At 50.3% G+C, this 23,690-nt stretch overlaps 1 protein-coding gene across 5 annotated transcripts; it reads right to left on the bottom strand.

Annotated features, from left to right (window-relative positions):
• Positions 1–489: 489 nt before the first annotated feature.
• Positions 490–23,626, bottom strand: pcnx1 (pecanex 1). Of its 5 annotated transcripts, none has more exons than XM_084438527.1 (36): positions 23,399–23,626; positions 21,817–22,025; positions 20,311–20,416; positions 19,721–19,757; positions 18,727–18,795; positions 16,562–18,301; positions 15,110–15,242; positions 13,170–13,363; positions 12,087–12,180; positions 11,911–11,968; positions 11,281–11,510; positions 10,970–11,123; positions 10,837–10,869; positions 9,921–10,092; positions 9,613–9,723; positions 9,311–9,402; positions 8,996–9,105; positions 8,176–8,281; positions 7,939–8,031; positions 7,567–7,717; positions 7,329–7,470; positions 6,859–7,036; positions 6,641–6,749; positions 6,395–6,524; positions 6,208–6,266; positions 5,864–6,079; positions 5,492–5,745; positions 4,890–5,120; positions 4,594–4,694; positions 4,058–4,208; positions 3,713–3,943; positions 3,150–3,424; positions 2,705–2,916; positions 2,162–2,601; positions 1,909–2,049; positions 490–1,699 (listed from the first exon to the last, which is right to left on the bottom strand). In XM_084438527.1, exons 1-36 carry the CDS (start codon positions 23,549–23,551, stop codon positions 1,559–1,561), a joined length of 7,056 nt encoding a protein of 2,351 aa, XP_084294653.1. In that variant the 5' UTR covers positions 23,552–23,626; the 3' UTR covers positions 490–1,558. The 5 variants fall into 5 exon arrangements, with proteins under 5 accessions (XP_084294653.1, XP_084294654.1, XP_084294655.1 ...); XM_084438528.1 differs by having other exon boundaries at positions 11,281–11,495; XM_084438529.1 differs by lacking the exon at positions 23,399–23,626 and adding an exon at positions 22,665–22,775.
• Between the last annotated feature and the right edge of the window lie 64 nt (positions 23,627–23,690).

The raw sequence follows: 23,690 nt of genomic DNA, 5'->3' as shown, positions 1-23,690 counted from the left end.
AATCCCGTTGTTCCGTGGGCGGAGACTGACTGTACACAACACATGATCTAGTCATATGCTTCTGATCTTTATGATGGTGACAAGTGGGTATCACCGTTTAAACATTTTATAGTTATTATATAACTCTTTCAATAAAGTAAATTATGCCATGCTCAGATACTAGTCATGTGGTAGGCCTACATCATGTGATAATGTTCAATGATTGCTCAAAAGACGCGCCTACTCTTAAGATCAATGGTTGACTGCATCACACACTGAAAAGAGACTTCCAGACTGGATTTTTTCATGTCTGTACACTGCAAATGCTGTACTGCTGGGTAAATGAGAGGAAATGTTCCTGTAATTGATCAGATCACCTAATCGTAACTTTCCAAGATGATTGAAAAGCAGATGAAGAACATTTTGGAAAATGATGCACACTGGTAAAAGATAACAGCAGTAAATCAAACGCTTTTTTATTTCTCCATATAGAAAATAATTAAGTTAAATATGGAAACAGTCCATCAAAAGTTCGGCATCTTGTTTTCAACCGATGGTCCATTGATACATTAACCTTTGTCCCATAAATGAAAAAAGATGTAACAAAATGTAAATACCATGTTCACAGTAATAAATATTCAAAACAGAATCTTTTGTACATTGACATAATATATATTCATATATGGTAAAAACTTTTTTTCAAGTTTATCAAACGTAAAACAATTAAACAAAAATGGCTGAAAAAACAATGATTGATTGCATTTTTTCATTCCCAAGGCATTGGTAACCATGGCCCTTCAGGGTCTGTAATAAATAAAATGTGATATTACCTCAAGATTGTAGTGCATCACTGTAAATAAAATAAAAATCATAGTGCAAGTTTTTTTTCTTCTCGCAAAATATACTCTTGACATTTCCAAACTAAACAAACAGGAATGACAATGAAAAAAAAAGAAATAATGTGTTAAGCACCAGCATGTCTTTTTCACCTGAACTACACTATAGTTCCTCTGAAGTCTTGGCAGCAAAAGAAAAAGCTTTTCACATGTATGAAACCTTGGTCATTTCTCAATGCCAGGCTTTTTTGGCAAATTATTTTGAGACAAAACAACAAAAATAAAATAAACAAACACTGCAAGTTATGCAAGTTCTTTACACTCATATCTGTCAGAATCACAAAACCAGAGTTTGTGTACACATTTGCATGTGTGTGTGTGTTTACACACATCTGTGTGCATCTGTCAACATGATGAAAGAAATGCATAGAAAAGAAGATTCACCAGTAGCAATCAATGTTCAACCTAAAAGGGTAAACTGTCATGCAGCATTTTGTGTGACACGCAGAGCAAGGCAGATAGATGAGTAGAATGAATATGTTTTTATGAGTGTGCTGTGTACTCTGCCTCTACTTGCACTTTTCCCTGGCTTCCTTTCCCCCTCAGAACTAAAGACGGGGTGTGTGTGTGTGTGTGGGAGTTTTTTTCCCTCCCATTTCCTTGTTGCCTGCAGACCCTGCTGTCCCGCTGTAAGCCAGGAGCTCTGGCTGAGTTGTCCCAGCTGGACGACGTCCTCGCTCGGCTCACACCTCCGCCCCCAGCTCTATGACCCCAGTCTCAATAATGGGCACTAGCTTATCTTCCACCTGTACCAGCAGGATGGTCTTGTCGATATGGGAGCGACTGGCTGGGTCTCGGCTACAAGGCACCCACCGGTGAATCACCTGCAACGGGGGCGTGGTGGTTGAGACAGTCAAAGAAGAATATGATGGAGAGAGAAAGAGAGAGAGAGAGAGAAAGAGAGAGAGAGAAGTGCATTCATTTATGTATGGCTTTCACTAAATGAGATTAAACTGAACTGTGCATGAAAGAGCCCCAGGAAAATGAGAATCACGTTGGTATTCACAAGGATGTTGTACGAGTGTGCACTTACATGTCCTTCCATGCCCTCTAGGGGGCTCCAGTCCCTCCAGCAGGTCCGCCCTGCCCTCAGTCTCAGAGCTTCGTCAGGCCACTGCAGCTCTTTACGCTTAGACAGGTTGATGTTCTCCAGCACCTGGTTCACGTCAACAACCTAGGAGGAACGCCAGAGAACAGACATTATCGATATAAGTCCTTGTATACAAAAAATTACATATACGCAGCGATCCCGGGACAGCTCTCCAAAATAGCCAAGGTTTCCTAACCTGCACCCGGTAGGAGATGTCGTCTCTGCGCACCGAGGTGGAGGCAGGGTTGTGCTGGTGGTGGTGGTGGTGCTGGTGGTGGTGGTTCTGCTGCGGGCCGAGGGGATCGCCCACGGCGCCGCCCGGCCCGTCGCTACCCAGCAGGCCGACCAGCGTGTGCCGCTTGCAGGGAGGGATGCTGTGGCTGGAGAGCGAGGCGGAGGGGCCGGCGGGGTCGGAGCCGGGTCCCAGGCGGAGCTGCAGGGAGGTGGGCAGCGTGCGCAGGGACAGCTGGCTGGTGGACGAGCGTCGGCAGGGCTCCAGGCCCGTGGCGGAGGTGCGCAGAGACGAGTGGCGGCTGCTGCCGTAGCGGTAGGATGACGACTGGCTGGCCACCGAGGCGCGCGCGGGAGAGTGGCGCACCAGGCCGGACTGGACCGACTGGGAGCTCTGGCTGGTACCTGAACAGAGAGGGAGAGGTTTGGATTGCATTATTTTAGTAACATTTGCCGTTTAGCACACAGTTTCTTGGTGGCGTCTCTTGAGGTCCGTGCAAGGTCTTACCCAGAGAGTGCGGCTGGTAGGACAGCGGTGGAGCGGGTCCGGACACCCCGCCCTGGGACACCCCGCCCTGGGACACCCCGCCCTGGGACACCGAGCTCTGCTGAGAGTCGCTCACCACCGTCCCATTCCCACTGGCGCAGGACAACCCCCCCGTGTCTGAATCCTCGATATTCCCCCCACTGTTACAGCCTGCACCGCAGCCTTTACGCAACCTGAACACAGAGAGGAGGCGTGGGGGGCAAGAGAGATGACACACATAAACAAACTGAGGTTGCGTCACAGAGGAGAAATTATCTTGGGGATGAACAGGCACTCCAGTGGCATGAATGAAGAAGGTCCCTTGTTCTCTGTAAAGCGCATTGTGTTGCCTCTGGGTATGAAATGCGCTATACAAATAAAGCTTTGATTGATTGATTGATTGAAGATGTATCTCGCAGAATCTGACCTGTGCCAGGTGCTGACAACGAGGTTACGGATATTCCCGATGCTGATGGGGCCTCCCAGGATGTGGCTCAGCTGAGGGTGGGAGTTACAGTACGAGGTGGTCAGCGGAGAGACATAGATCGGATATCCGATGGGCTGGTCGCACGAGGAGTTGATCATGTTCCGGAGTGCCTGCTTGGCGTTTTGGATGCTCCCCCTTTCTGGGTTCCTGTTTCTCAAGAAGACCAGCTCCTGCTGCTGGCCGGCCCACAGTCCACGGACACACTCCTTGTTCACCTGCAGGAGGAGAGGCACATGACGGTAAACAAAGGTGAACAATACAACAACCCAACTACGGTGTCATTAGCTATTCTTTCCTTCGACCTCTGCCTACTCACAGCCCTTTTCCATTTTCAGGCATCTTTGGTGAACCTCTACAGCTCTGTCTACACTTAGGCTCTCTCTTGCTGGTGTCTGGTTTGGGGCCTGGGTCTCTCTCTCCTGTAGGTGTCTCTGCTCTAGCCTCTCTCTGCCTCCTGAGCTCTGTCCTCTGCTCGCCGCCTGTCTGTTACATCACCGCCGCACCTTTATGACCCGGAAGCTGAGGTATCGGCGGTTGAGCATGATGATCTTGTACTCGTTGGTGCCCTCGTCAAGGACGTGGCGCAGGGCGAGGAGCGAGGGCGAGTTGGACAGCACGGCGCTGCGCCAGGCCGGGTCACCCTCGTGAGCGATGACCAGGTGCTGCAGGTGGGACGAGATGGCCTCGAACAAAACCGCCGGCTCGTCGTACTCGTCCGGAGACGTGAAGTGGTCCTGAGAGAGAGACAGGACGTGGGGGGGGGGGGGTGTTAAGATATTGGGATTGACCTAAAACACATTTTCAGAACTCATAGCCTGACTAAGCATGTATACTACATAGGGCCTCACCTGATGCAGCTTGAGAGACATACGGATTCCAGGCACCACAACTTTCCTCAGGAGCTCCATGTCAGCGAAGATCCACTCGTCCCTCACTGAGGAGATGCGGAAGTCTCCCTTGAACAGTGCATGTAGTCCATAAAGGAACGACTCCAGGTTACTGTGTGGTAAAGGAGAAATGAGCAGATTAAGTAGTAGTAGTAGTAGTAGTCGTAGTAGTCGTCGTAGTCGTCGTCGTCGTCGCAGCAGCAGCAGTAGTAGCAGCAGCAGTAGTAGTAGTAGCAGCAGCAGCAGCAGTAGTAGTAGTAGTAGTAGTAGCAGCAGCAGCAGCAATAGGAGTAGTAGTAGTACTTTATTGATCTCCGGAGGAAAATCGCACATTACGGAAGAATGAATTACACAGCAACAAAGAATAATCACCAAAAAAAAGGTGTTAATCAATACAATCAACACCAGTTAATCAACACAGTGGTTCCAAAGCAGGGGTGCTTGTGTGTCTATACTCTGTGACTGTTCAGGCTCAGTGTGACTCCTGGTCGTCCCACCTGGACATGTGGTGCGCTGCCGTCCCCAGGGCTCTCCTCCCCAGCACACACAGACCATAGCACAGCAGCACCAGGCCAGAGTCCTTCTCACTGTCCAGAGGCTGCAGACGGATGGGGAGAGAGCAGGATGGGGAGAGAGCAGGATGGGGAGAGAGCAGGTATCCATTTAACCAAGAGTCAACAAGCAGCAGTGTTTCTCCCTCGGATATCGAAAGGGAAAGTAAAATACTCCACCCTCGGCCTAATGTTACATTGAGGGGTCTTGTGAATTGAAAATTGGACTGAAGTTGTCCTACCTTGTCTTTTCTGGAGTTGCAGTACTGGATCCAGCTCAGGTAGACCGCACAGAAGCTGTCCCTGGAGATGCCCGCTAGCCGGTGGTCATAGTCCTCGTCTATGTTGGGGTTGAAGGTGGGGTCCAGGTCTACATAGTTCCTCTCAGCACAGCCCCTCAGCCCATCCTTCATGGTCTCATTAGCCAGCCATTCCTCCAGTTTGGGCGAGGCGATTACATAATAGATGATTCCCTGAATAAATGAAGACAGGAGACAGGTGCTGGATCACAAAATCTTGTAGATAAGGGGAATATGGAGTGTCTCACACCAGATAGGTCCCATTAAAAATTGTGAGTGTGAGTGACGTTTCAAGCCCAAAGGCTCTTCCCCAGACTTCTGAAGTCTGAGGAGGATCCTTTGGGCTTGAAGCGTTGCACGCACTCGCAATAAAAAATCCCTTTTAACAGGAGCTATCTGGTATGCGGAACTCCATTTTCTCCTTTTATACAATTCTTCACCCGCAATCCTGCGTGTACCATTAAATCCTGCGTGTACCATTAAAAACAAAAATAGTACAGTCCTTCCAGGGTAAGGTCGAACAAAAAAAAAGGTACCCGGCTCACCTTGACGTAGTAGGTGGTGAGGATTCGGCGAAGGTCAAACACCTGCAGCATGGACGCGGCGCTGTTGTCCGTGATGCTGTAACCCTCCAGGACGTATTTGGTGACCAGCACCTCCCAAGCCAGCCAGCGCTGGCCAAAGGCGGCGTTGAAGGACAGCATGTGGGGTAGGTGACCGGGCTCACAGCAACAGCAGCCCTCGTCCTCCTCCACGCCCTCCGTGATGGCCTCCACCTCCCTCTGCTGGCAGTACGTTCCTGACAGAAAGAGAACCAGCTTCAGACTGAACTCAAAAATCGAGGCAGGTTGCAGGGACCGTTTATTATTAGATGTCACTCAGCGCTCCAATGCTGATCTGAGGGTCCCCCCCTTCACCTCGGAACTCCAGCCCTCGGAGCTGGAAGGTGACCAGGCCGTTGCCGATCTCCACCAGGTGCACCAGGGCGTTCAGGTAGTCGGAGGCCAGGATGAAGCAGTCGCCCGTGCCGTAGTTGCCCCAGCGGCCCAGCAGCAGGTCGCCACACAGGCTGTGCTGCAGAGAGCGAGTCAGGTGCTCGTAGAAGATGGAGTTCAGGTTGTTGTCATCAGAGCCTTGCGAAGTAGGAGCATAAAGAAGATAACTTTATACTGGACGTTGGGAAATAGAGGTTTTAGCAAACCCAATGTGAAATCTTGTCCTCGCTTATTGACAAGAGACGTATGACAGTTAATGCTCCCACCTGGATTTCGATCCAGCTGAGAGGCCAGTCTGGTGTTCGAGTGGTCGACTCTCTTGGTGCTGCAATAGCAAACCGTTTCATCAGAAATCAACACAGAAACATTGACTAGCACCAGATCATGAATCTATCTATCTATCTTCGGCAGTATAAATGAGACAGAGACTTGGTGGAATGTGAGAGCCCGTACTTGTAGTCTCTCTCCCAGAACTTGACCGGGCGGACATAGGAGGTGATGAAGATGGCGCTGCCCAGGAAGGGGTTGAGAGGAGTGGAGAAGACAGCTGACACTACCGCCTGAACAAACAGCATGGCGGAGTCTGGGCGTTCTGTGAGTCAAGGATTCATTTTCAAACGTCCAACATCTGCTCAGTGACTATCTAATCATCCAGACGTCTGCGTTCATCTGAGCTCCGTGAGCAGAGCGGAAGGATACGAGGCACGGCGAAGGGCTGGGCGAAGGCGTGGAAGGCGGAGCCCCAGGTGATCTGCCAGGGGGCGATGTACGTGTAGACAAAACGCAGCTTGTAGAAGAGCTCCCACAGCTACAGAGAACGACAAGAGACAGAGAACAGGACCATGGAGCTTCTATTCAATCTACATAATAGTCTGATCCAACCATTAAACAAGTGTCGAACTATCCGGTCCTCTCACCTTGCTGAAGACGATGGACATGAGGAAGAGGTCGAGCAGCAGGGTCTCGGAGAGGTGGCGGTAGTCGAAGGTGAAGAAGAGGACGGTGAAGAGGACAGTCACGTACTGGTAGGTGGGGCTGCTGTAGGAGGAGCGCAGGAGCTTCAGTCCCGCCACAGTGATCATCAGAGCTCCAACCCTGGAGGACACACAGAGACATGCATCCATCACTGATGGTGACATTTTCTATTTTCCCCAATGTTTTTTAGTTGTGTTTATTTTAATTTGGTTTCATTTATTTGTGGGGGTCTAATGTTGTACTGTTTTTTTGTATTCCTTTGCTTGTTCAGAGGGTGTTGACAATGACCTCTATATAGCACTTTCCTAATAACTAACCACATCAGAGAACAGAATGTCTAAAAGAAAGCTGAATGAAAAAAAGCAAGAAAGATGAATGAAAAAATTGATATGAAAGAAGCTAGAGGACTCACTCTGTGTCCAGCTTCCTCGGACTGGCCAGCTCCCTGGCACTGCCACTCAACTCATTGAGGATGACCAGTGGATACAGGACGTTCTTCTCCACAAACAGCAACCACACATGTAGCTTCTCAAACCACATCACGTGGGCTGCACCTGTGATAACAATCAATTAGCAGAGTGGAATGTGTTAGATCATGATGTGCAGATGCAACATGCCCCCTCCGATAAAGACTGTGTTTGGTGACTTACCCCTGACCTCGAACTGATAATACTCCTTGGTTTTAAGGAGCGGGTGGGAGAAGCAGTACCAGGGCAGCTGTTTGCGTACCTGGGGCAGCAGGTAGTGGGTGAGCAACCCCACTGCCCCCAGGAGAGCATAAAGGATATAGCTCAGGAAGGGCTGTGGGACAATGAGGACCATAAGAGAGAGAGAGAGAGAGAGAGAGAGAGAGAGGGGAAGGGAGAGGGAGAGAGGGAGAGAGAGAGAGAGAGAGAGAGGTTTAAGTCAGTCTAGTGTTTGAGCGGTCAACTCTCTCGAATAAGACACCACAGTAGCAGTCCAATCGAAGTTTAGATGCCACAGTCATCAGGTCCACCTTGCGAGGACTGGTACTACTGTACCTGTAGAACTATGAACACCGTGCTGACATGGATGGCGAAGTACAGGACAGCGATCACCACACACACGATCAGATCTGACTGGAGCCGCTCGTTCTGTGGGACATTGAGAAGGTTAGGATGGAGGCCTCATAGGTGGACGCCCAACACATTGACATCTAAATAGGACTGGTTCAGTTTGGGAAGAGATACTAACTTAGACACAGAGATATCAGATAGTCACACAGATAGTGGACTCACCACAGAGCCCCTCAACTTCTCTGGAAGAGGATCCTGCACCTCAGAAAGGGGGTCTTCTGGATTCTTGTCTTTCAAGTTGGGCAAAATCTTGGACTGCACCAACGATCTATAAAAAGGTACCATAATACTACTTTCAACAGTGACGCTAATATGAGGTTCTACCATGTTCTTACAGCCCGAATGAAAAATAACCCACCAGTAATATCGCCACATAGCATCACGGACCATTTTAGGTCTATGCATTTCAAGGAAAGCATTATTCTAGACTATAAAGTGCAAAAAGCAAATAACAGATACATTACTAATGCTTTATTTAGCGTACAACCCTCTCTAGTTGGACGGGATTTTAAATTCTATAGACACATTTTTCATTAAAATTAATTAGAAACAATTTGATATTATATGTTTATCATTATCAGAGACAAGTTAGCTAGCAACAAAACAAATGGTTGTGAAATGTCTTTGTTATTATAAACAAGCAGACTTTTCATGAAGCAAGAAAGTCCTGTCCAACTTCAGGGGGTCACAGGCTAAGACTACTCCGTAATATGGTAAATGGAAAACGGTAAATGGACTGCACTTATATAGAGCTTTTATCCAAAGCGCTTTACAATGGCCTCTCATTCACACGCCAATGGCAGCAGCTGCCATGCAAGGTGCCATCCTGCTCATTGGGAGCAATTTGGGGTTCAGTGTCTTGCCAAAGGACACTTCGACATGTGGACAGGAGGAGCCGGGATTCAAACCGCTGACCCTACGGTCATTGGAGACCCTGCTCTGCGTCCTGGGCCACAGCCACCCCATATGAGCTGTAACTCACATGAGGACCGAGGGGTCGCTGCTCTGGCGGCTGAGGTGGTAGGACACGGCAACCAGGAGGCCACAGAACACAGAGAACAGCACAGGGATGTGATGGGGCTCCCACGTCTCCTGGAGGACGGACGGACACACAAACAGATATTTAACACACGTCAGAACGCAAAAAAACATATCAACGGGTTAGGACTGGCAATAGTGTGACCTAGTGGACAGGTTAGACTACTCGATGAAGACTCTCGTTGTTAAGACAAGGGGAGGTCAAATGATGGTACAGGCAACGCTAGGAACAGAGCGAGACGTTAGGGGGACTCGTCACCTTCAGGGCTCCGTAGCAGAGGCCGTAGAGCAGGGCAACGGTGACCACGCTGCGCAGGAAACTGTAGAGAGATGACAGAAGGCTGGTGGAGGCTGTGGGGTTCAGACAGACAGGAAGACGTCAGCACACACCTCCGCTCACTAGGCAGACTCCGTAAATCTGTGCAGTGCAGAACAGTTCTGTGAATCACTACGTCATCCAAATACGTTTTCGACATGTCCCGCTCACCTTGTCCTCTCGTCTCACAAAAAGGGTTGAGGAGATTATTAGCAAAGAGGCTTGCGCGTGTGTGAGCGACTCACCGTTTCCTCCAAACACATGGATGTCGAGCTGCTCAAACAGGTACATGACGAAGGTGTTGACCTGTGGGAGGAGCCCCACAAAGAACACGACAGGGAAGCACAGAGTAAAGACTGTGGGGAGACAGAGAGAAGCAGGGGTCACCTCACAACACCGCACTCAGTATAATCACATTCAGATTTATTTTTATCTCATATGCCACAAGGCTTGCCAATTTAATTTGCCATCACAGATAGATGAGAAAAACATGAAACATTAAAACAACATTAAAAACTCAAAAATGCCCAGTGATGGTCCGGGACGACCTCACCTATGACCAGGTCCCTGGCAGAGGCCAGCACCAGCGAGCTGGGCAGCGCCACGCCGTAGAGGGTGAAGCGTGAGGAGACGGTCCTCTCGCTCCCGTAGTGGAGCGCCCAGATGAGGCCACAGCACAGGCAGAAGTAGACAGGCCGGCTATAGGCTATGATACGGTTATGGCCCTGAAAACATCCGAAGGAAAATCAGCGTTCTCTCCGAGGGGCAGGAGGAAGTGTGAAGTGTCAGGTTACGCAAGAGTGAGGGAAAACGTGCGCCTGTGTGTGCAGATTTCAACCCCGGTGGGTTTACGCACGTCTGCGGCAATGCTGACGACTGACAGTTTATGCACCGGCAAACAGATTAAATAAATCATGTCTTTAAAAAGTGTCCGTGTGTCAGAAAAAGAGACACAGAGAAAGAAGCAAGGACTGGAGATAGAGACAGAGTGAGGTGGTGGGTGGGGGGGGCTGTAGTCTAAACTCTCGTCAGCTATTTAAAGCCTTTGCCTGCAGCGGAGTAGGAGTTACATTAATAAAAGACACAGTTTCAGGACAGACCGGGGGAGAGGGAGCTAGGGGGGGTGCTCAGCAGGAGTAAACACCATTCTGAACACCCACACCAGACAGGGAGGTCACACAAGACAGAATAATTGAATCTAGGGCTATAGTTGTGATTTGTGATAGTGATGCTGTGATAGGGATAAGTGTGAAAAAGAGATGCAAGGAAGAATTTTTACAGTTCTCCTATATTGGCTCAAATCAAGTGGCTCAAGTTTTTTTGCTTCCCTCTGGAAAATTAGGAATAGGGTCAGTACATGTCCTTCTTTCTGTAAAGCACATTGTTTTGCATTTTTGTATGAACTGTGCTATATAAATCAAGTTTAATTTGATGTGATTTCATGCATATTGCTGATAAAGGACACTTACATGTCGAGGGGATGAGGAGTCTGGTTGAACACTCTGAGAAAGGAACAGGCAGAACACAGTTAATTTCAAGTCATTACTTTAAACACTTATCAACCGACATGCCACATGAAGTCTCTTAAGTTCAAATATTGACCTTCAGTAAAGAGTACTGGCAACTGGCAATGACAAGGCAGAACTGAAAGACCCAGATGTCAGTGAAGAAGCCGTTGACCAGTAGAACCGAGCCCAGGAAGGCCACCAGGACCGCCAGGACCACTGCCAAGATGTTCTCCAGAACCTCACGGTTTCTGTCGCAAACACGGGAGAAAAAGAACAACACTAAACACAACCAGGGGCTAACAAATCAATATACACACAGTGGGTTTCTGACATGGCTAATACGACCCCCCCCCCCCAAAATCCCCTCCTCCTTCTCCCTTTTAGCGAGCTGCCAGCCTGTCCTACCTGTCAAACAGAGCCAGTAAAGTGAGTCTGTCGAAGTGCAGGCCCACCCACAGATAGGGCAGCAGCCAGAAGCGGTAATACTGCTTGGCCTTGTGTGCGGCGGCGGCGGCAGGGTCCTCGGGGCCCAGCGGGGCGTCCTGGAGCTCCGGGCTCAGGTCCCTGTCCTGCTGCTCTAGCAGCTCCGGGTCCATGGTCAGGAGACGGTTCAGACGGATCTGAGGGAGAGATAGCTGACCCGATATGAGAACTACCACACGTCATGATCGCATGGCATGAGATCACACACACGCATACAGATATAGAGACACAAAGACAGATGCACGCACGCACGCACACACTCACACATAGAGCCACAAAGACAGATGCACGCACGCACGCACACACTCACACATAGAGCCACAAAGACAGATGCACGCACGCGCGCACACACACACACAGATACACACACACACACACACACACACACACACACACACACACACACACACACACACACACACACACACACACACACACACACACACACACACACACACACACACACACACACACACACACACACACACACACACACACACACACACACACACACACACACACACACACACACACACACACACGATAACTCACCAGGTCATGGGGATAGAAACGAACTGAGGTAGAACTGGAGAGGTGGGAGTCAGTGTCCCTGCGGAGAGGCCAAACAGAAAAGTGACTACTGATGATCAGCGAAAATTAGTTTGGTTTTGCAGCGTGTCTCTGGTTGAACCCGAGATCCCTGGGCGTCTCCGCTGTCCTGTACTCACCATATGTTGTTGGAGGCTCGTCTGGTTGCAGGTTCAAAGTTGACCAGGGACATGTCACAACCACCAGCCTCATATAAGGAGGGGGTAAGCTTCCCTGAAATGACGAGAACAGAGACACGGTCAGTGCTCGGGTAAAACCTACAGTAACAGCACGAGGTGCACTGTGGTCTGTTAATACGGGTGAAGATCCACTGACCACTGTGGATGTCCATAAACCTACTGACACAGATGCTATGATGTGTCTCACAGATGCTATGATGTGTCCGACTCATGGTCAGCATGCACGCTGCACCGACGAACACTCGGTGACCATGAACTCCCTCCGTTATAGTGCAGTGGCATCTACAACAGTCTCAGCTTACTAAACAATGCTGAAACATGGGCAGAGTAACTATGTATGTCATGAGATTCAAAGCATGTCTGGCATGGCCGTACTGAGCGTGCGATCTTATCAAGTTATTTGTCGGAGGCACCAGGGAATAGCCTGCGCCTACATGCAGCATTTGATAGAGAGGGAGAGACTGGAGACTGGCTGAATGTGTCAGGATCCTGGTACAGTCCTGGTTCTCGCTACATCTTAACGTTGTGAAGAACAGGGTAGTCACCTGACTAACGGGAGGCTCCCACAGCGCTGTCAGTGCACCAAGGGCAACATCCCTGCCAAGACCTCACCGCTACGAGTTGATTTGTGCAGCAAAGAGTCCAAGACAAATTTCCCATTCTATTCTACTGCTGCTAATTAATGCTCATCGGAACAGCTGTGGACACACAAAGCGCCGTTCGCAGTCTTACACAGTCAAGGCTCAATACACACAGCTGATTAAGATAGTCCCAAAGGTCTTCATAGCTCCTGATAAATAACCCACACCCACAATCACCCGAGCCTCCGTGGTGAGTTTCAAAGGCTTGACGAACCCTGATCAGGCAATCAAGAGTTCAAATATATGAAACGCGGATCATTGAGAGAATTCACGGACGGGAGCCACATGAACCGTTCCCACAGTGAACACTGCTAACTTAAAAAGGTATTCCTCTCATTGTCAGTGTTCCCCTGTCCAGCTCGTTTGCCCTCGCCTCCCCTACCGAAGTCATCCTGCAGGCTGGTAGTGCCAACAGTCGAGGCCTTGTCCTGAGAGCCCTCCAGGTGCGCACTTCCATTCCTGGCCAGCAGGGAGGCGCTTGCGCTCAGCACAGTCACCTGGGATGGGGTTCGGGACGGCTGACCTTTCACCTGGGAAGTAGAAGGCTGGGAGGCCTGGCTGAGGGCCTCCTGAAGACTGCCAGAGGAGGAGGACAGCGGGAAGGGGACAGGGACAGGGGAGGACATGAGAGAGGGGAGTTGACACACAATAACGGCAGAGGGGATGGAGGCAGGAGCAGGATAATCCAGACTAATCCGGAGGCAATATTTAGATGAATAAAAGTTTGGGAAGGAGGGAGGGAAGGGTTGGCACAAGGAGACGGAGATGAGTAGATCACAAACAGACAAACAGACAAATCAGAGAGAGATAAGGATATGAATACCAGAAAAGTAAGATAATACTACTAAAACCTACATCAGACGGGGACTATCAGACAGGGAGAGCTACTGTGGAGAACCTGATCTGAGAAACTAGATTCGGAGGGTCTACACACAGGAAGCCTACTCAAATTTCAGATCGGGATGACCACGAGTGATACATTAGGCTACACTCTGGGAGGATATATATAAGAGATACGCTGCCTAGTGCAGTCAGGACTTGTCAGGGAGGACACAGTAATGCTGTAAAAAGGTAGTGGACAAGGGTATGGTGATGTTTGGGGTGAGGAGATGGGGGTGGGTTTGGCAAGGGACAGGTTTGGAATGGAAACTGGTTTGCATTTTGCAAGCTTATTGACCCCTGGCAGACTTCTCAAAGTTCTCCTTGCTTAACATTTCTGAGGCTCAGCTTTTTGGACATGTAACCTTGCAAGGGGAACACACAAGATGGGGGAGGACGGTCCGAGGAGGGACAACTGGTGTTTCAAAACCAGAGGATGTAAACAAGCCTGGTGGACTCTGAGCACACATTCAAGATTAGGCAGCCAATCGAGAGTCCAGTCCACAACTAAAGCAATGTCATGATACGGGATAAAACTCTTGAATGAAATAATATAGCCTAAACTAAGATGAGCAGTCTCGGTGATTTGGGGCCAATTGCCAGTAAACATCTACTTGTCACAGTCACCTGGGACTGGAGAAGTTAATTCTAGCACCTGGTAACTGCAGGAACGGTAGAGACATCCTGCTAGTAGGAAAAGTACAGCTCGGGATCCTCTGACACCCTGTGACGATAGACCCAATATCTGCTGGATCTTTATCAGTCAAAATTGAAAAACAGAACTGAAGGCACAGTAACCTGAGGACTCTTGTCACAAAGTACAAACAGTTTTTTCCTCCTACAATGTGCCCTGCTATCTCAGAGAAAGACTGCTCAGCTAACTTCAATCCAAGGTTTTTAATACGATGGATATAGACATCTCTCCCCCTAGGGCGTTGGCTAAGGCCATAGTAACTTGATACAGTACAAATGTTATTGTTATTGAGCCTATCATGGGTATTTGAGAGCCAACGGAAGGCAAGCCAAAAGTAGATCTGGCCTTCAAGATCTGACTACTTGCGTTATTAAAAGAGTATTCTGTCATCGGTGCCAGAACAGTCTTTTCTGACATGATCTATGACAATAAAGTGAAAGATTTGGAATTTGAAGCAAATGAGAAACAGTGAAAATCCCAATGAAAAAACAGCAAACAAAGACAAAGGAAAAGAAATCTCGTGCAGAGAAGAGCAACACCCGCACTGCCAGAGACAGGAGGCCATGCCAGCGCCCAGCATTCCACAATACAAGACCAGGGTCAGTAGTGGGAATGGAAGAGTTTAATGTAGTATAGTGGGTGGGGTGGAGGTGTTGGGAGGGGGGGGGCAGCCATCCACATGCTCAAAACAAACCACCCATTCCCAGAACTCCCGCCAAGAGTCCCCCTTGAACCATGCACAGCGTTACCTGAGAGGTGATCCGATGAGGGAGGTGGGGGGCGTGGGGTTACTCCCCGCGTTGTGCCGCCGCCTCACCGCCTGTCGGCGGAACGTGCTACGCTCACGCCGAAACGTGACCGCGTCCTCGCTCCCCGGGCCGGCTGTCATGGCAAGAGAGAGTGGGTGGGTCAGTCAGCGGCGTGGCTGCCCTGCTCCGAGCTACAGGGAGCCGGAGGGCTCAGTTTCCCCTGGCGTGTCAACGGGAGGCAGAGCCTGTGCACACTACTGCTTCATCCCTGAACTTCGGACAGTAGCTGTGATCAGGGCAACAACTGATTGGGTTCAAAGACGCTGCCACTGCTGGGCATGTGTGTGTGTGTGTGTGTGTGTGTGTGTTCTCATGCCATGCAATCACCGCTGAGTCCAGCAACTCCCCTCACATACAGCCCCCAGGACAGGTCGATCTGGGATTCAGACCAAATGATCAAAAGATCAAAATTAAATACCCTGACTAGTTTGCGGACAAAAAACGTAAACGCACAAATCATGGATCAGTGTTGCCAATGCTGGCGAGCATGTCCAGGCACACCCTGACTTGTTGACTAGCGCCAACAAGTGTTTCAGCCACGGAGCCAAACAACAATCAATGTTCACCCATACCATGAACAAACGCCCACGTGCCAAGGACAGCAAAAACGGTGCAGAATGAGAACCAAAAGCCAAACTATGACAGTTTCTTTATAACGAGTAGGGGGATCAGTGCTTACAGCTACAGGCCTACTACAGCCACAGGCTCAAAGAAAGAGTTGCTACTTTCCGTGACCTGGCACAGAGCACACACTGTCCCATCATGCTAATGGAGAATCACACAGAGAACAATGTGCTCGGACTGGAACTGTCACTGCACTCTCCATGCTAACCCTGAATGAACACAGCAGACAACATTTTATAAGCGCGCTCACACAAAAGCAACAATAGAATGACCTTCAGACCTACACAGCACAATCCAGCGCGTCCTCGCGACAAAATCTAGTGTTCCAGTATCACTGCAAGAAACAATTCTACATCGCAGGCACTAAGAGAGAAGCTGTAATAGCACTGTAATTAGCCTAAATGTTCTGACTGCAGTAAATCAACAAGTCAAATGATTCAAATGTTCACGTCTGCTCAGCCGTCCAACTTTAGTGATGATGAGGCTACTGCATTAACCAATTCAGAATCAGAACCACCAGAATGAATATGGAACCTGACATCATCATTCTTAGGTCACCATGCAAAACATGAATGTATGCATATGGTGATTCCTCTATTTCCTTCATTTGCTCATGTATATTGATTGACAGTTAAATATCTTCCCATGTATTAAATTTACATACAAAACCTAATCTGGCCATTTTGTGAACGTTTGTTGAATATGAGTGTTGTCCGAGGGGATCGGAGCACATCGAGTGTGTCTGCTAGTGGTGTGTAATATACCCACCCCGCGAGGAGCCAGCGGTGACGTCCTGATGCTCGGAGAAGGCCGTCTGGTTGGGCAGACTGTTCCTGGAGCGCGTGACGGACTCCAGCTGGGAGGCCCGGCCCAGCAGAGAGGCGGCGTCCAGGACCTCCCCCTCTTTGGCTTCCAGGTCCGACTTGGAGGTGGTGAGGGGGCGGGGGCCGGCCGGGGCCCCCAGGCGGCCGGGGTCATTAAGGCAGGCGGCCGCCGTGCCGCTGTCCAAACTCAGCACCCTGGCGTGGGTTTTGGCGCTGCCCGTGCTCGGGGTGCGTCGAGAGGCGCGGCGCTTCCCTCCCGGTCTCCCCCCGCCCCCCTCCAGTCCCGCCACGCCCTTCGCCGAAGGGGAGGCGGCGGCGGTGGCAGCGGCTGCCGTGTGCTTGGCCCTGAGGGCGCGGTAGCGCCCCTCTGGCGAGTGGCAGGAGTGCGAGGTGGCGCTGGAGGAGCTGTCTGTGCTGAGGTGGTGGGTTGAGTGGAGGCTGGAGGCGCAGCTGAGCTCGCTCTGGTCGCTCGAGTACTCCTCCCCGCCCGCCGCAAACACGGCGCTGCGCGGCTTGGCCATGCCGCGCAGGGACATGTAGTCCCGGTGGCGGCTAGCATCGAAGCTGCTCGCCCGCTTCTTGCCCGTCCTCCGACGCCCGCTGCGCCCGGCCGACGAAGAAGACGTCCGCTGGACGAGGTTGGCCGACTTCGGCCGCACGTCCTCCTTCTCGCGCTCCTGCTCCCTGCCGGCCGCGCAGACCGAGCCGTCAGCGCCGCCCCTGGGGCCGGGCTCGTCCTGGCGGCCGCAGGGCTCCTCCGGCTCCTGGGTGGCGGAGGGCGACGCCGCGTCAGTCGGCTGTTTGGCGGTCAGCTCGTTGGCGTGGGGGTTCTTATTGGCCTCTCTCGACGGCAGGCCACTCGGCCCTCTGGAGCCGCCGCTGCCCAGGCTGGAAGTCCTCCCGTTGGCGGGGGCGCCGGGGGCCGCCTCCCCCTTCTCCCGGCCGCGCTCGTCCCCCGAGAGCGAGAGGAGGCTCTCCACATGCGTGGAGCTGGTCTGCTCGCTGTGGAAGCTGCTGACCGTGCTGTTGGTGTCGCGGTCCGTGCCGCTGCAGTAGCTCTCGGTGGAGCCGCTGCTCCGCGTGCTCAGGCTCCGCAGGCTGTCGGCGCTGCGCTCCCCCCCCCCTCCTCCCCTCCCCACGCCGCCACCGGGGCCCCGGCACCCTCCGCCGCCCGCGTCCCCCTGGTACAGACCGGAGCCCCCCTCCCCGGCCTCCCTGGAGGCCGAGCGGACCAGCCTGCGGGGGTCCGGGTGTCTGTAGCACTCCGCCGCCTGGTCCTGCTGGTGGGGCCGCTCGGCCGTCCCCCCGTCCCCCTGGCCGACCCTGGGGGTCCTGGCGGCCTCCAGCTCGCACACAGGGTCCAGGCCGCCCCGCCGCGGCGGGGGGTACAGACTGAAGTCTGGCAAGGAGGGGTCGGGGAAGGCGGAGCCCGCCGAGCTGGAGGTGCGCGGCAGGCCCCGTGAGCGGGGCTCCTTCCTGAAGGACTGAGAGTGCAGCGGGCCGCGGCTGGTCGACTCCGCGTCACAGGAAGTGGAAAGGGATTGGCTGAAGTGGTGCGGGGCAGGGCCGCAGAGGTCCGTGGGTTCCCTGGCCAGCTCCGGGGGGCCCAGGGAGGTGGAGGCCTGCATGGAGGCGAAGGAGTCGTTGGAAACAAGGCAGCACATCTTTGGGTCTGACATCAGATCTACAAGGGAAGGAAAAGGAGAGAACAAGCAAGTTGAACAATTTTACCTCTGGGATGGAGGGAGGGAGGGAGGGAGGGAGGGAGGGAGGGAGGGAGGGAGGGAGGGAGGGAGGGAGGGAGGGAGGGAGGGAGGGAGGGAGGGAGGGATGGATGGATGGATGGAGGGGGGGGGTGGAGGGAGGGATGGAGGGATAAATAAAGTAAGTAAGTCTGTGTGTGTGTGTGTGTGTGTGTGTGTGTGTGTGTGTGTGTGTGTGTGTGTGTGTGTGTGTGTGTGTGTGTGTGTGCGTGCACGTATGTATCAGAGAGTGGGGTTCAATTATTCACTGACCATCTCATGACTGTAATAATGGGTTAAAACACCAGTTATTATCATTATTCACATAGGTGTTTAGGCCTTTGCGTCGACCAGTTAGGCTTCTTACCATGATCCTGGCTACAGCTCTGAACCAGAGTCAAGCTGATATCATCCAAGGTCTTCCCCACATCTCCTCCTGCAGAAACAGAAGGATGAAGAGAGGACAGGTTTCATCACTTATTAATCCACTCTCTCAGGACACCCACACACAACACGGCTCCCAGCAGGGTTAAAACACTTCCACGCCCGGCTTCTCTCTACAACCGTTTTAACGCTCTTTAAACAAACATACAGTATTCCAGAGAGAGGACTGCTCGTATAGCACATTGACCTTGTTTGAACAGAGCCATACACTCAAAAAAGTATTGAATGCAGTATTGGATACAACAAGTAAAAAAAATCTGATAAGAATCTAGTCGCTCTAAATAGTTTTCAAAGGTTGTCCTGAGCGAGTCGAAGTTTGTGATGGACAGCATGAGCAAAGTCAAGCCCCCGGGGGAGGGAGGGGGGGGAGATTAAAAAGCTAAACCCAGCAGAGCCCTTCTCCCACTTCAGGCCCCTTCCTGTCATCAGAGACTGCTAGCTAATTAGCATGGCACAGGGCGAGCGTACTGAATAATTCACACATCGCAGTCGCCTCCCTCTAACACTACTAAATCATGGACCCGAAGTGCAATTGTGTGAGAGTTCATCCTCCTTTCCCCGTCTTCCAAATAAGAATCGCTCCACACTGAGACAGGCTCCCTTTACATGTGCTAACGGGGGTTTTACGCAAAGTATGCCGTCCTTGCGAACCCAGCACTTTGCTGTCACAGCTGCCACGTCTTAGTGTGACTGGAGGTCACGGCAGTGCTGAGTCAGACCACATCCCCTAGGGGCGGTGTGGCCAAAAGTGGCTGGTGGTGATATGATATAAACGCAGTGAAGGGCCATCTGGAAGAGTGTGATAAAGGAAAACCAGAACTAAACAAAAGGCCTGAATTTCTCTCCTTGTTCTCACCTTTGTTTGAGACATAAATGTAAAGTGACGTGAGTGAACCTTCAGAACGTGTTTAATTTACCTTTGGCTGTTGTTGTTCCTCCATGGATCGACGCAATCTGAATGGACAAGGAGAGACAGAAGGAGGACCTTTAGAACGGCCCAGGCACGGGTGTCATGGTAAGGATAGTGATCGTCAGGAACAAGCTTTTTCACATCTGATTCCTCCATGAGCAAGCTACAGAAAAGTGATGAGTAATACACAAATCGAATATCAATCCTTCGGCTGTCCACTGACTCTCCTGACACTAGAGACCTAGACAGATGGCCGCCGTGCGTTTGCTGCTCCTACGAGGAGGCACACTGCAGCAGAGGGGCGCGAGCTGGCTGACGAGTGACTCAAGGACACAACGCACAGAGACCTAGAACACGGCACTCAGGGGGGTTACGGGTTTAAAAATACATCGCAAAGTATACTGAACTTTCAGAAAGGATGCGCTGATGCTGAGGTGTAGTTGCGCCCATCCCCATTATTAAAAGTCTTAGGACATGCGATGTAGTTGAAGTGATCCAAGTGACAGTGCATGCAGACAGAATGATCTAAATGGAGGTAGCCCTCTTTCTGCAGGTATTTTCTTGTTAGACTGAAGATCCCTCGAGTCCTCTGCGTACCTGGTGGTTAGAGTCCACCCCGGTGTAGGAGTTCCTGGAGCTGCAGTCCACTGGTGGCGTTTCCTCTCGAATGAAGTCTGCCATTTCAATACCCCCACCAGGGTCCCTGCACACACAAACACATGCGCACACACACACATATACGCGCACGCACGCACGCACACACGCACACACACACACACACACTTTAGTTACCTAGCACCACAACAATGCTCTCCATGATTACTGACTCCCCTGGCCGGAGTGTGGATGAATAACACTGACAAAAATGAACCATTGACCCAGTTCACCCCAATCCACTCTGTTCCTTTAAATCTTTCAATACAAACAAACTAATGTCATTACATAATATGCCTATATATTGTTTTAATTTAATAAATGCAGGTAATAGTGTGGATGGAAAAACTAAACATTCAAGCCGCTATTTATAGCCTGCCCTGGAAATGCTTGTTTAACCGGTCGGTATGTTAAAACAAACAGCTTGCCAAGAACAATCTATAAATAATTTCTAAAAGGCCAAAAACGTTTCATAACAGGTCAGGTCAAACCATAAAAAAACAACAGAGCATTGATGGAGGGTTTGGGAGGGGAAAGGTAGAACGGTGGTATATAAAATAAAATTTAAAAAACTCCATTCATCTGAACTGGCTTGTCTGTTGTAAACTAAAACAACCTGGAATGCAACTCCAGATGTGTAGGCTGGCAACATGTCTGCTGCCCCTGTGGTGAAGATCTCATCGTTCTCACTGGTTTTCCCTTTTCCCACAGCATCCTGTTCTGCACTCCATCAGGAATGTGCACAAATGAGTCATTCTCCATGGCCTGGGCGGTAAAGCACTGGAACCTGGAACTGTGGTTTTCATTGCAACACCACGGGAGCTAGTTCTCCTCAGCGAAGGCAGTGGGATCACAACAACAGGCCGGCCTTTTCCACTCTGATCTCCCTGGCCTGAGAGGTGTGGACGTTACTGATTCGCGTTCTGCATCCCGTTTGCTTTGTCACACGACCAGAGCTCAAACCTTTGGCCTGAGCCTGAGTCCAAAACAAGATTGATGAGCTACTTCGGCAGTCTAGAAGACCTCGACCCGAGTTACGCAAAATTAAACAGAGCTTAATTATGAATTCTCCTTATACTGCTTACATACAGTACCAGCTCAGTGGCCTTGTGGTTGTCCACCCTGAGATTGGGGCTTTGATCCCCGACCAAGTCACAGCAAAAGACTATAAAAAATGGTATCCAATGCCTCCCTGCTTGGCGCTCAGCATCAAGAGTTGGATTGGGGCTAAGTCCCTGCGACATACTAGCGTCATGTCCTTGTACATCAAGCTATATCATACTAGTGTCTTGTACTTGTACATCAAGCTCTCTTACACTAAGGAGTCAGGAGATAGGCTCCTGCCCTATGGGCCACTAGGCCGAGAACCATTGGTTCTCATGGCTACTTACTAATACTGCTTAATTAAGATTGATCCTAACACTAAGCTAAGCGCTAAGCTGACCTTACCCAGGGCCGTTGCTGTCCTCTTGCCGTGGGCGATCGTTGGCCCCGTCTGTGCCGGCTCTACTGCCCTCAGTCTCCTTGGCCCGGTGCTCCACCACCTCCCCCTCATCTAGCGCATGATGGAGGCGGTAGTTCACCATCTTCAGCAGCAGAAACATGGCAGCAATCACGCCACAGTAGATTCCAACAATCACCATGGTGGGCGGCAAGGCCTGTGAAGAGACGTACACGATCAGAAGTTAGATTCGGTGAAAAATGGCTTTTACAGAATGATTTTACAGCTTTTACAGAATGATTTTACAGCTTTTGCAAAATGATGTTTTCTAAGGATGAGTGATAGAACCATGCATGACTTCTTGAATAGGTATTCAATCCAATTCATCTGCAATACTAAATGGCATGAAAGCCTATTCAGCTAACACCTAAACATTAACTCTAGGTGTCAAAACAAGTTGTCAGACAACAGTCTCTGGCAGACAACAGTCTATGTTTTACAACATGTTACCACAGTTTAATGACCTACTTTCACTACACTGGCACAAGAGATGAGGTGTGTTCATGTGCTGTTACATATCATGCAAGTAACATTTATGTGCGGTCGTAAGGCTGTTAAGACCTGCCGCTCTATATAGACTTCAGGGCTAGCTATCTTGGCACTTCCACTCCTGAAATAGACCAGGGACCACACTTTGCTCTCAACACCGTATTATGCAAAGAAAGTAGTCGTCTGTCAGAGGTACCTTACATTGACCAGGCATGGGTGAAAGGTTTCTGAAAGTGCACTCAAACACGCTGTGTACAACACATTAGCAGCTAACTAGTTCACATACGGGATCTATTTCTAACAGCACCTTTTAGAATCACCATATTGCCCAATAGCTGATGGTCACCGTCTATGTTAAACAACGCTAAGCAGTGGCAGTGACACATCTGGATGACTTTGTTAAAACTACGGTATGACTAATCCATGCCAGGAAAAAGCATGCTACGTTTGTTACGTTATTAGCTAGCTAGCTAGCCAGCTAGAATGGCTAGCTAGCGAAAAGTATCCTTGCTTGATCAGTAACGTCATGTCCTTGGACTTTGAGACCTCAAAATTAAAACAACGAGTCGCTGCTAGAATATCACGTTCGATATGTAGTGCTAGCTCTGCGAAATTGATGTTTCGTTCCATCATAAAAGAAAAGACTAACCCAGTTCTCCTGTCACAATCATGAGCTAGCTAGTTAGCTGGTGATAAATATGTAGTTATATATAATGGACATGTGACAGTACAAACAACAATTATCAGCAATATGGAAAACGGTGAGTGGACAGATTTGTCATTGTAGCGCGACCTTGCCATAATGTCAACAGTGAACTAATCTCGTTTAAGTGCAAATTCCAAACAAAAGAATCTTCCTAGCCGCGAGCTGGCTAGCTAACCAAACACAACCAGGCGCAGCAGCTATGTCAACAGCCTATATACGTTAGCTAACGGTACAGAATTGCTTTGACGAGGATAGATGGCACCCCAGAGCAAATAACGTTATACAGTTCCCTACTTACATAAACAAAGCTGGAAAATGGTTAGCTAGCTACTCACCATGTAAAGCGTGAAGGGGAAACACAGGAGGAACAGCCAGATATAGAGGTGCAAAGCATTGACAAATGTATTTTGATGGGGGTCGTAATACCATCCGCCTGTGATTGAAGCCCAGACCCCCTGCCTGAGGATCTGAAGTGTTTGAGACCCCATGCTTTATCCCCTTCGTATCCTTGAAGAAACGACGAAATAAACGGGGTGACACGAAGGCTAGCCGTCGTGCAGCATTACAAACGGTGCACTGTTTTCAGACAGTGGCCTGGATATCCCCGCTGCAGCCATCTTCTCTGCA

The sequence above is a fragment of the Borostomias antarcticus genome (genome assembly GCF_949987555.1).
Source record: "Borostomias antarcticus genome assembly, chromosome: 5".
NCBI lineage: Eukaryota > Metazoa > Chordata > Actinopteri > Stomiiformes > Stomiidae > Borostomias > Borostomias antarcticus.
The sequence above is the reverse complement of the archived record's forward strand: the minus strand, read 5'-3'. Positions and strand labels throughout refer to the sequence as shown.

What these genes read in the sequence shown, in the direction of transcription:
- pcnx1 (XM_084438527.1), bottom strand. Translation starts at nt 23,551, where the DNA reads ATGGGGTCTCAAACACTTCAGATCCTCAGGCAGGGGGTCTGGGCTTCA. An exon ending in CACCGCTGGCTCCTCGCGGG is followed by an intron (nt 15,243 to 16,561) that starts GTGGGTATATTA and finishes TTGCCATGACAG; the next exon opens with CCGGCCCGGGGAGCGAGGAC. An exon ending in TCTGCTACGGAGCCCTGAAG is followed by an intron (nt 9,106 to 9,310) that starts GTGACGAGTCCC and finishes TCCGTCCTCCAG; the next exon opens with GAGACGTGGGAGCCCCATCA.